This window comes from Hylaeus volcanicus, chromosome 3, assembly GCF_026283585.1.
Source record: "Hylaeus volcanicus isolate JK05 chromosome 3, UHH_iyHylVolc1.0_haploid, whole genome shotgun sequence".
Taxonomy (NCBI): Eukaryota; Metazoa; Arthropoda; class Insecta; order Hymenoptera; family Colletidae; genus Hylaeus; species Hylaeus volcanicus.
This window is the reverse complement of record NC_071978.1, coordinates 19,938,212-19,951,075: the sequence shown is the minus strand read 5'-3', so window position 1 is coordinate 19,951,075 and position 12,864 is coordinate 19,938,212. Positions and strand designations below refer to the sequence as shown.

At 38.8% G+C, this 12,864-nt stretch overlaps 1 protein-coding gene and 1 long non-coding RNA gene across 8 annotated transcripts in view; one reads left to right on the top strand and one right to left on the bottom strand.

Annotated features, from left to right (window-relative positions):
* Positions 1-4,926, top strand: part of LOC128873788 (uncharacterized) — a 39,817-nt gene extending 34,891 nt beyond the window's left edge. The window contains exons 3-5 of the long non-coding RNA XR_008456484.1: positions 2,986-3,174; positions 3,426-3,498; positions 4,811-4,926. This is a non-coding gene — a long non-coding RNA (uncharacterized LOC128873788). The remainder of the gene's footprint in view (positions 1-2,985; positions 3,175-3,425; positions 3,499-4,810) is intronic.
* The window catches only part of LOC128873787 (trinucleotide repeat-containing gene 6A protein), a 43,994-nt gene that overhangs the window by 18,452 nt on the left and 12,678 nt on the right, over positions 1-12,864 (bottom strand). For 3 of the 7 annotated variants that reach the window (XM_054117628.1, XM_054117627.1, XM_054117629.1), the window contains 11 exons: positions 7,432-11,217; positions 6,160-6,533; positions 5,538-5,871; positions 4,754-5,278; positions 4,288-4,664; positions 3,978-4,175; positions 3,638-3,802; positions 2,272-2,757; positions 1,782-2,105; positions 607-839; positions 131-497 (listed from right to left, as the gene is read on the bottom strand). In XM_054117628.1, coding sequence (XP_053973603.1) covers positions 131-497; positions 607-839; positions 1,782-2,105; positions 2,272-2,757; positions 3,638-3,802; positions 3,978-4,175; positions 4,288-4,664; positions 4,754-5,278; positions 5,538-5,871; positions 6,160-6,533; positions 7,432-11,217 — 7,169 coding nt within the window. The remainder of the gene's footprint in view (positions 1-130; positions 498-606; positions 840-1,781; positions 2,106-2,271; positions 2,758-3,637; positions 3,803-3,977; positions 4,176-4,287; positions 4,665-4,753; positions 5,279-5,537; positions 5,872-6,159; positions 6,534-7,431; positions 11,218-12,864) is intronic. The other 4 variants (XM_054117634.1, XM_054117630.1, XM_054117633.1 and 1 more) reach the window with 4 other exon arrangements.

The following is a 12,864-nucleotide window of genomic DNA, read 5'->3' as shown; positions in this document are numbered from 1 at the left end:
CAGACTCAATGTCTTAAACAGTTTCTAATGAAAATAGCTTACAACACTTTAATACGGGACACCCGGTATATCCAACCCTCAAGTGACAAATCACATAACTAAATAAGAAATATATAGAAAGAATACTAACCTTGATAGCCTCGTCTCTTGACGAATACTTGGTTAATGCAATTCCATGATTAAGGTATAAGCGAAAGTCCTGAACAGGGCCGTGCTGCATACAAAGGGTTTTCAACGTAGAACCATCGATTTGAGGCGTCAGATTTTTCAGTAGTAACCAAGTGGAAACCCAGCCAGCGTTTGTGCTTGATTGAAAGCCCCAAGAACTAGACGGTCTACCGACAGTGCCGAAGCCTGCCCAGCCGTTGCTCGTATTTCCGGTGGCTTTGCTACTCAGGCCTGGCGGTGGACCACGTACTTTACTCATTGGGGCTCCCCAGAGTTCCGACGTGACCGCAGTCGGCGGTGGTGCAGACTCGCCCCAAGTGTTTTTTGAGCTGAAAATGTTATTGTCTCTTTTCAGAATATATTTAAAGTATGATGCTGCCGAATGAAATTAACGTGCACAGTTTGGAAACAGTTGGCAGCGTGAGTTGATAAATTTACCTGGTAAATAATGCACTCGGCGTAGTAGTAGGTGGATTAAATGTCCATGTAGAATTACTCAAACTTGGTATCGAAGTATCAAGATTGGTAGGTTGTTGCGGCGGTGGAGACGTTTTGCTACTTAAAGAGAAAAGAGCATCCGGATCTTTGATCGTTGCTAAAGACAGTGGTGAACGGACCACTGAACCGGGAGTAATGCTTGGATCATCCTCGATGCTTTTCATCTGGGTACCCTAAAATGAAATCAAATATAGGTGGACCCGAATAAAATTCCGCCTTCGTAATTCTTACTTCTCTCCTTATATTTTTAAGTACAGTCTCCATGAAACAAAATTAAACGAAAAGTCATTTAAGATACTTTAATTAATTGAATGGTAAGATAAAGAGAATATAAGGAGGAACCATGCTCGAAGAGATTTTTTTTAAATAATCTTGAATAGTCTAGTAGACAAAGGCGTACCCTGCTTTCGGTACTAACGACAGGTTTAGATGCAAACTAATTTTGGATATGATAAATTTCGACGCAATCATTTTAGGCACCTTTCCTCTAGTCTTTCCTGCAAAGTTACAATTAAAGTTGGAAAAGTAGAATATTAGGAGAGATTACTGTAGGGAGTAAATGGAACAAAACAGTTAAGAGAGGATACATTGGGGGAGGAGATTCAGAGGAAAACAAGTGAGATAAAAACATCTGAAAAAATTTGCACAATGTATATCTGTTATTTAATAGTATAGAAAAACTTAAATAAATACGCGAATCGCCCATCGCAAGTTGAATTTGATTCAGAGGCACTTTTGACCTTGTTATTCAGCTATACCCTTTATTTTTATCCTTAATTCTGACTACCCTCTCCCGTCGTATAGACGTTACTCCCCACATCTACAAACTAAGCTTACACTCTATCCTTATACCTCTGTGTACATCCAGACTCGCCATGGTAGATTTTTTTCGCTCACAACTTATTAACGTCTGTTTCATTCTGTTCTTATTTATTTTTAAACAATTGCACAATTTTCCATTTTTTTCGAATATTTCAAATACGATTAACCTAAAACGACTACATATCATGAATCAATTATATATTATGTGAACTACTACGTAAGACATCAGTTGAAAATAACTATACTTAAAAATATTAGTTTCATCACGTTTAACGATATTGGAAATGGATTACCTTCCACGGCTTGCCAGGTTCAAACTCAGGCACAAGGTCAGTGAAAGCAGCTGCACCAGTTGGCTGCCAATCCTTTCCGTCAGTGGAGTCCGTATTGCCTGGATCTGGCCACCCACTGTCTCCGAGTCTGGTTGACCATGTACCATCTCCTTGACCCAACAAAGGATTCATGTTAGGACTACTGTGTGATTGTGTCAAACCAGCCGATGTTGCTGCTGGCTTACTAGTTGTTCCTGGTGCCCTCGAGAATTCATTCGAAACTAACTCTCCGTCCTTGTCCAATGAAGGTAACTTCCACTGGTTAAGCCTTGATTGTTGCTGACTCTGCAACGAATAGTTAAAATTATTATTTCCGTGTTTGCCTGGATTCGCAGGCTATATTAATGTAGAAAAAACTTTTGAGAATTCAATCTTTGTGTGTGTATTTCATAAAGCTTGAAATATTGCTAATGTCTTTTATTTCAAATAATCTAGAAATGAAGGTACTCACGATTGGGGGCTCCTTGTTCATAGTCAATTCTGTAAAACTGTTTTGCAGTGCAGACATGGGATCATGCACAGAGCTTTTATAATATTCCGAGCTCTGAGACGGTGGCACTGGGTGTTGTTGCTGTTGCTGTTGTTGCTGTTGTTGTTGTTGCTGCTGTTGTTGCTGCTTCATGTAAGTAGCTTGTTGTACAGCAATCTGATTTTGTAAATTCGCGATTTGCTGCTTTGTCTTTGTAATTTGTACACTAATCTGCAGAACTGATTGGCCATTACCCTTCATTGTACTTTGCACCGAATGTTGCTGATGAAGTTGCTGCAGAACTTTTATTTGTTGCAATAATTGGTTCAGAAGTATTAAAGTTTGAGGTGCAAGTGGTTGATTTAGAATTTGATGATTTAAGTAACCTTCTTGGACGGCTAACTGAATTTGTTGCACTAACATGCGCAGCTGTTGAGTACTTGGTTGATTTTGAGGAGTTCTAGAAGCCTAGAATTTGAAAAACAACATTCGAACAACTAAGTAGAGTAACGAGATCTACGTAATTTTGAAAAGTTAAGTTACGAAAATTTGTGAGTGTATTTTTTTAAGAAAGTTCATTAAAATTCTGTAAGACCTTCTCTTACTTTCTTACTTTGAAATAAAAAAAGTTAGTCGACAATATTCACAATGAAGAAACGTCTGATACTGATCAGTTTATTATTTTTTTTTTTTCAGAATAAAACTGAATGGAGAACTACACATAATACGCCAAAAATATTCAGGATAACGTAATAATTGCATGCGATGTTTGAACTGAAAAATAAACCGATGGAGACATACATTTGCGAACCATTGTGGTACCTGTACAAACCAGGTCTTGACAATGAAGATTGTTTGGGAAGATCTATGCTTAAAAATTTTAAGGTATTACATTATATTTACTAAATATCGGTGAAACGAATAATTATTTAAGTACGCTAAGAAGAGAAACATCTAAGAAAATTAAAATTTTCTAAAGTATGGAAGTTACAGAAACCTTTTAAATTGTTATTCAAATTTTAAAAAAAAACGTATGTAGCTATAAAATTAGAAACTATACATACATGTAATGCATACCATTATTTATAAAGTGAACAAAATTTCATGAACTAACAGGACATTTATGGATTTTGTAGGGAAATCTTCGAGCAAGTGCAGCCATAACATGCGTGCACTATATCTTCGACCAGTAGAGTGCTCCGATCGAGTGTATGTAATTATGAACGTAATCACTTTTTTATTGCACATCTCAAATAGAAATAAATTAACACGTCTTTGAGTGCTTGTGCCGATGTGTTCTTTTATGCAAATATAATATATTTACAAATTCGGTAGTAGTAGCATTTACCTGATTGAAAGGTGGCTGCGGTGCATTGCCGCCAGGCTGCTGTTGTTGCTGTTGTTGCAACGGAACAGCAGTTTGTTGTTGCTGTTGTTGTAGCTTTAATAGACTTGCGCTAGCAACTGATCCTCCTACACTACTGGTTGTATTTCCACTTGCGACACCAGCACCCTGCAATTCCAAATTATTCCATAAACTCATTGAATGTGTGAATATTTTTTATTGTCAATACTGTTAGAAGCCTAATGTAAACAAGCAGTAACTAATAAAAAACTTACGAAGTATTTGATACTGAGTTCAACAAATATGCAAGAAGGAATATCGAAGATTGCGATAATTATCTTACCGGAGGAAAAGACATCTGCTGTGCGACGTGATTAAATCTAGGATATGCTGGTGCAGTTGTAGCTTGATTAGCAGGATCATAGGTGGAGTGTGCATCATGTCTTCTCCATTGATCTGAAGGCCGCAACTGACTCAAAAGTTCCAAAGCTTCCTCTCTATTCATTTCACGATTTCTCAGTGCCAGTTCCACATCATCTTTCTGCAAACAAGTAATGAGACAAAATATATAATCACAATTAGAATGGATCGGCAGCGGCAACTTATACAATTTATCGCAATTTAAATAATTAATCCAAATAATATGTACTCACTTTAAATCCTAAATCACAGAGATATCGAAATTCCCTGCTATTCCATATAACTTCCTTTGTAAGAGTAGGTTTTGTAGGATGACCCCAACTAGGAGAATGATCCATATCAGTATCAACCCAGCTTACAGCGGGTCCCATAGGTTTGGGTTTGTGCGCACTAGGTCCACCCCAAGTGCCAGGATTTAACTGAGCTTCGTTCCAGGTACTTGGCGTTTTTGGATCATCCCATGAACCTGTGTCGTGTGGTCCTTCGCTCCAGCTACCATTTCGTCCGCCGGGAGCACCAGGATGACCCCACATTGGTCCACTAACGTCTGGTTTCATTCCAGGTTGACCTGGCATTCTGTTTTGCGGCATACCTGGGGGACACGGCATTCCTACGGATGTTAATTTGTCATCAATTAAATCTACATATTCAGTCTGTTCATGCAATTGAAATTTGTACATGTAACAAAAGTAAACAAACCTCCTCTTGCTACATTTGGTGTCGGAAGATCCTTCCAATGAGAAACTTTACTTCCAGGTATAGTCCTCTGATTAGCTGCAGCATTTCCCCATAAACTAGTGCCATCGTCATAATTCGGAACACTTCTTCTTTGCGTGGGTGGAGAAGGTTCTTCCCAGCCTGATGGTTTCCCAGGCATAATATCTTTTGGCGGCGGGGCAACCCACTGATTTATACTCGAAGGATTCAACATCTTTGCCGGTGGTCCCGAAGGATGTTGATGTCCCATCTGATGATGCGGAGGACCTGGTGGTTGGCCCCACATGGCGTCCGCGCTGGCGCCATTCAATCTTCCAGAAATTCCTCGAGGATCCCCGCGCATGTCCGCCATTCTGGGATCTCGAGCCATTGGATCCATCACACGTATGTGCTCTCGAGGATCCAAGGACATTCTGTGATCACGAGGATCTCGCATTTCTCTGGGGTCGACAGAACGAAGATCTCGAGGATCTCGATGGTCGATTCTTGGGTCACCCCAATTAGATCCTATGAGCAAATACGAGATTGAAGAAAATAAGACAAACTTATACCTGCTTAACGATAAGTTACCCAATAGAATTGTGTTCGATAATCGTTTCCACTTAAAAGAAACTCCGGTTGTTGTACTCCAGGCCGCGATATCTCTTATTTATTTCACACAACAAAATCAAGAACAAATTGTCTCAATGTGTGAGAAACAAAATAAGATGGTCCAAAAAAAAAAATAAAAATAAAGGAGGACAAATTTCGACTAGATCAATATTACCTCCCCACATACCGGTTTGATTACCGGTACTGGTTGTCCATTGTCCAGCGGCAGTGTTTGGTTGGGAAGATGTAGGAGCGCCGGTCCACATACTTGACGAATCGACAGCTTCGTCATCTTCGCCCCAAGTTCCACCAATGTTTGTGACTGGAGTATGACCCCAAGGGGTTTTTGGTTGTTGTTGAGGCGGTGGTTGACCACCGTTTCTGATATTGGTTTCCCATAGGTCTGTACCGGTATTTACTGGCAGCTTCCACACAGGACCTGCCTCTTTCGTCGTATTAGGCTCTGGAGTTGTGGGAAGATCCCAGTTTGTATCCTGATTCACATGTTGCTGAAAGAAGAGGAAATAACGAGATTGAAGTATGTATTAGAGCTTTACAAAGTGAACAATTTGTTCGTGATTTGTTCAATAACATTTAAACCATGATAACTAATCTCTTCTACGATACATACTGTATTTCTTCATATGCATACGTTTCTAAAAGAATTAGTATGACAGAGTAACACTTTTAGTCGTAATCAATTCAAGTAAATGGTAATTTAATGATGGTGGACAACTTTAATTGTCCAAAGAAAATCATCTTATTAGAATGGTCGAGTAATGTGTAAAACTACTTACACGTCCCCAGCCATCTTGACTGAAAAGTGCTTCCCTCATAATGTTCAATTGCTCCAGTTGTTGTTTTGTCGAAGGATTATTACTAGCAGGTGTATTACTACTGTTAACGGATCCCTGAGCAGGATTATTCGCCTGATTATTCGTCTGATTATTATTGCTACTGGAGTTTGGCGGCTGTTGCTGTTGTTGTTGCACTGAATTATTGTTATTATTTGGGACAGAAGGGTTTTGGCCAGGCCCTCCAGAATTGGATTTACCGTGCGACCATTGGTTATTGTTCTGACCACCCTGATTTGTACTGCTTGATTGAGAAGTCGGTGGGCCTGATTGTTGATTCACTTGCTGATTTGGATTATTCATCTTATTTACGTTACCTGAAACATAGTTGACCATCCAAGTGAATGTTATACAATCGTTAGTGATGATTTCTTCCTTTATATGCATTTTGTCAAAAACTTGACCATTTAACAAAACATAAATTCATAAACGAGCTTTTCAGTTTGTCAATATAAGGCATCTAGAACTGTTTACGTCTTAGCAATTGCAAGTATAATATTTGAATGTGTACAATATGCTAATTTATACAGTCAATCCCATAAATATTCGTACCCTCTATGTCTATCAAAGAAATTGATCTAAATTAAGTGATAGATTTGAGGTTTCCAAGTAAATGGTTCATTATTAGACTGCGGATCTTTATGCATTTATAGGAAATTTTGTTTGCAACTTGCAAGAAATTACAAAATGCAAACAATATGCAAGAATATAAAAAAGATTGTAAGTAACGTTCATGTTATAATATTTGCAGAATAAAATAAATTCCTATTTAGGTTCAATTTTTCTAGGCACGTTCGTGAAGATTTTATTTTGCATACAGATCAGCAGTCTATTCATTATAAATATGTACATGAATAAACTTTACACATGTGTATACTTATAATGAAAAATTTATTTGGTAACATCAATCCTATCATCTAATTTAAACCAATTTTTTAAATGAACATATAAGCTACGAATACTTGTAAAAATGACTGTATATCGTTATTATAATTGATTAGTCCTATTCTATTCAGAAAAGATGACTAAAATAACATGTAACTGATCTAAACTTTAACCTTTTGCGGATATTTCAGAATATCTACTTTCAATACGTAGGGCTGCATTGGATTAATGTACCTCAGTAACACATTCATGCTATAAAAGCATGAAACTCTGAGTATGAATTACAATGTTCAAGTTTTATTGAAATATTGAAAAGGTGTGAGTACTCACCCGGAACGTTTTGTCCACTGAGTGGTCCTTGATTTTGATTCGTTGGATTGCCAGCAGCAGATCTATTTACATTGTTCCCAGACCAATTTCCAGTTGTCCCACTGTTCCCAGAAGGATTCCCTGAAGTCCCTCCCCACGTGGATTGATTGCTATTATTATTATTTGTAGCGCTGGTCTGCGCAGAACCCCAATTTGCAGCTCCACCATTGTTCAATGAACTTTCACCACCGCCAGCTAGTCTAAGTATGTTGGAAATCCCCCACCTCTTCCTGTACTCTAGACTGGGATCGTCTATATTGGAGATCGATCCGAAAAGGAGAGTTAACACGTGTTTAAGATCATATTTTAGAGCTTGTAGAGCATCTTTGGAAACCCCTACGGACGCTGCAATGAGATTCCTTGCGCAATCGATGAGGTGGCCTCGGCTGGAGTTGCTCGCAGAGATTTCTTTGTTTTCCGTATCAACGGAAATCGCGTTCCCCGCAGGCATGATATATTCCGTTCGATTTGAGGCAATCCTCTCTCCATCGAAGCACTGGCTGTTCGTTGCACAGACATGAGTTTGACATTCTTCGAATTGATCGCAATCGCGGAGGTTTATCACAATTACGGCCATCTTCTTCGTATCCGGGGAATTTACATTAAATCCTTCATTGTCAATGTATTGGGCAGTTTGAAACATCGAACTGATAAGAGCGATTTGATTAGAATTGATCGGACTTCCAGCGAAAATATTCTCAACATCAAATCCGATAATTTGGTGTATTTTGTACGTCTCTTTAAATCGATATACATCACAGAGATTTTCTAGAGAAACGTTTTCATTCATCACGTCGATAAAAACTTGATATCTTAACCTCGTTCGTTTCGGTGAACTAGAGTACGATGAAACAATAGAAACATTCCCTTCTATTAGCTCGCGCGTATCTTGGCAATTATCATACCCCTCAAATCCACGTAAACGAGATAGCCCTGCTTTAGCATGTCGATCGCCATGCAAATAGACGGCGGTACGATATTTGATCATTTCCAGTTGATTACGGTCAACATTCTTAGCAGCATTTCGGCGTATGATTTGTTCGTTAAAGCAGTCGAAACATCTCAATGAGTCTTCTTTGTATTCGCCCCCAGGAAGAGAATCATTGCGATATCTCGTTAAACACTTCGGCAGACTGTCATAAAAATCGTGAGGAGTGTGCATTTGGTCGGGCCATAATGTCTCGAAGTATTTCGGCCGAGATCCAGGTACACCGATTATTCGGGATGCAGATTGGCGTTTAAGCGTCATCGTAGGCTTGCAGGTAGTCGTAGTAGGAATGTAGAGAGCGAACTCGGCTTGGTTCTCCCCCTTAACCCTATATCTATCCCCTATAGTAGACTTAGAAAGAGACTTAACAAACCCAGGGTCCAGACGCACGCACGACCCCGGGTACCTATAGTTCGCGAAATAAGCGCCCACGGGCTCGTTAGACTTAACATTATCCTGAAATGAAAGAGCACCAACAGTAATTGTTGCCACGTTACTAATACTATTAATTCCCCAGGACAACATCTCCGCCATCCTTTCATTTATATTCAAAATTATTGTTTCCGATGTTCTTATTACGAACCAAGCGTTTGGATATTCCTTCGTCAAAGTCGAGGCTTTCGAATACGCCGCGCCAAAGATTTCATACGGAAACGAGTAGTACGAATTTCGTGCAGATGTATCGATGGAGACCAAAATTCTATCGCTCGGCTTCTTCCAAGTGGTTGCGTTTAATAAATTTTCCAATGTTTGCGTGTTTGAGGTCGAATCGTCGCTGTTTATGTTTGCAATTATTTCCGTGAACAGTCCAGTCCAAGTTTTACAATAAATCGTCGTTGTCGATACCGTTGCCGATGGTTTGCTGAGAGATGCTGGAATATGTTTATTGAAGTTGACAAGTTCACGATTTGTTGTTCCGTGGTTGTTTGAGAGTGTTTCGATCTCCGAATATGGCTTCGTCGTGATAAAATCTTGAGGTTTGCGGGCCAATGTTCTCACATTCGTGTTGAAAGTAACGTTTGAGTAGTGGACATCGAGATGTGTCCTTTCGTAGCTAGTCTCGTGGCTCGGTATCCCCTTCCACATAATACTAAAATCGCATATCACCTTATACCTAAATTTAACCACATAAAGCTTACGATCTAACGAGAATGGAACACATGCGCGTTGCGTCAGCTCGCTCGCGACCAGGTCGAGCCATGGAGGAGAGGATTGTGCGCGTTTCGGCGCGTTTCTCAATGGGAGAGGTCGCAGAGGCTGGTCAGTTAGCTCGTTTCCGGGAACGATAAGCGTAATGGAAGAACTGGTGGCCACGTTTTTCCCTTCCTTAATCGAATCTGATTCTTCGTTCGACGATCTATCACTTAATTTAACTTTCTTTAGCATCACGAAATTTAAAGGCAACTTTGATATTTTTACATAGTTTTCCTCAATGTGTGCCAGCGCGATATTATTGTTAACACCAGATATATCGTACGACGTAACATTCTCCAAGTATTCCTTATTCGTATCGTTAGTGTCCCCAAGAAAAAATTCGATTATCATGGACGAAATGTTGACTTTTGAGAACGCGCTACTCAAGAGAAGATCGCTAAGTACGCGCGAAGGTTGTCGCTCCAATTCCCCGTACGAGAAGTTAACTTCGTTTGACAACTCCCTCGCGATACCCAGGCTGAACAGAAGGCGAGATTCGTTTTTCAAAAATAGATATGTGAATAGAAATTTTAGAATTTCTTGATTAATATCGGCTAAAGGAATATCGTCAAATGTTAAATCACGCGATGTATCGTTTGCAATGTTTTGTAGGTTTTCGAACTCCATTTCGATACAGAGAAATTCGGCCATGTTTTGATTTTGACACGGTGATACGCACTTCGGGATATTAACGTGATCGAAAACAAATTTAATTAAACATATCAAAGACAATTCCCGCGATCCTTCTTGATCGAAATCACGAGGGACGAGTTTCGTTTTAATCATGAATCCCGCCGAAGAGCGCTTAATTTTAATGATCCGATCACTCGTCGAGGATATATACATAATTGTACGGTGTTCATCCTGCGATTGAAAAAGAAACGATTTGTGTAACAATAAACCGTCGAAAGAAGAGTTCGCTAAGAATCTGAGTGGATTGAAACGGGCTCCTAGTCTCATTGCGATCGCACCACTGTCCATTTCGACGCAGAGGAAATAATGGTTACTGGTTGAGCTGAGCAATATCACAGACTTGTAGTTATCGTTATTATTACTTACGAAGCTAGAATTAGACTTAATGTTATTGTATTTGCCCGGATGAAGGCAGGACCCTAGTAAGGAGTAATTGTCAAGAGAGTCGAGAGAGAAGTGGCCTGATGAGGGGCGATCAGACTTGGGTATCCTAACTAGGCTAGGTACCCCTTCACCGATTGCGCACTTATCCCCTGTTAATCGTAGATTTATGCTTATATTTAGTACCCTAATGTTTAATACGCTACAGCTAATCTTATTATCACTTAGTGTCTTAGATATAGACTTAGAGTTATTGGCGGAGCTGCCCGGTTTTTGTTTTCCGGGCGAGCCCGGTTGTTTTCTTTTTGTTGTTGCATTAACTGTTGTTTTTCGATCATCTTGATGATTATGTTCGGCTCGTCTTGAGCGATTATTTAGTGTAGGATTATTATTATTATCGTAAGTTAGAAAGTGATTTTTTGTTGGGTGTATTGTGGTTGACGACGCCACTGACTGGCAGGTCGGGCCTCGACTGGTCAAGATGGACTTGCCTGGAAAGAATGAAATAATATTTAACGATATAACCAAAGTAGACTTCTGTTCAAATAATTCTGTAACACATATTCCTCATTTTTTATACTTGAAGTCAATACTATTCAACATAAATATTATTTAATGTAAATATAAAGATTCCAAGGGGAACGTATTATTTTTATACGAATGGGTCTGCCAGGGCTATTGGGACTCGTTGTTATTTATTTTTATTTTGAGAGCATGGTCGTATGGCAGTATAACTTTTAGAAAAATCAAAAATGAACTGCATACAAAACTTCCACTCGTTAAAGAAAACTACTAATTATAATTGTAATGAATACAATATTAAAAAATATTCAAATATTAAATTTAATATTGTGATTTTTGCAATATTAAAAAGTATGTACAATTTCTTTAAATAAATTAACCTAAAACAGCATATTAGACGTGGAGCTTCTAATTCACTCTTTATAAATGCTCAAAGAAACGAAAGATATGAATTTAAAGTTTAAAGTGTTATACACCACATTGTTAAAAAGTCAAGTTTCTTTTTTAATTCAGGAGATTCGTAGCCCCCATGAATTTGTATCCTGTAAAGGTAAATCAAATTTGTTTATGGGTTCAAGGTAACATAGAGTAGAAAGTTGGGCATAGGGTAGCACAAAATGGCCGCCAGTTAGAGATGGAGTAAGGGTGATCCTCGATGAGCGTTATTCAAAACCTACGCCACAGTTCTTCAGCCCTGAACTAAAGGGTTAAACCAATTCAGTGGTCTTCAAACCTCAGTGGCACACACGAGTAGTCTTGAGATATTTTTACTATAATAATCAAAGTAGCAAGAAGAATTGTGGAAATATGGGTTTATTAACAATAGGTTCGAATACACTTAATATGCTTCAAAATAGGATCCTCAAGAGTTAATAAACCTATTCCAGAGTTCCTGCTACTCTTCATACGAGTCTTGATTTTAGGTATCTTTCAAAAGAACTATCAATTTATCACATAATGCAACAATTCACAAAAAATCACCACACGACTTCCTCTCTATCCACCAAACAAAATAATGAGAACCAATTTCACACAAATTTTGTACATATTCTAATTTTCTGAACTGATACGACGTACATCCACTGTTATTCTCACACTCGATGGTTGGTTAGAATCAAAGGTATACAACACTTCACTTTTCTTTCTTCTTTGAACTTGTACCAATTTCACACTTGTACATTTGACAATGTCTCATCTCCATAGGCTGGTTTTATTTGTTTAACATTTCAAACTTGTCGGTAAGGGATTTTCTGAGTTTGATGCAAAATTTTGTCATATGACACTGCTCCAAACTACGATACATTTTCAATCATGACGTCAACACTTCTCAATTTGCTGGTGATGAGTGTTGGAAAAGTTCATAGGCAACCAAGTTGAGTTAGGCTATGTACTTTGCACTCCACACAGTCTCAGCAGGCTGAGTCCCACAGCTCAAAGTCGTGAATACAAAACAATTCAGTCTGTTGCCGCAGTGACGCTCGAGGAGCTGTAACGTAGGCTTGCATGATGATATAGAAGAACCAATGGAGTACTAAGAGTTAACATTCACCATCAATAGCACTGCCAATAATTCATTAAACATATTTTTGTGTACGAAATATAGCTTCAATATTTCA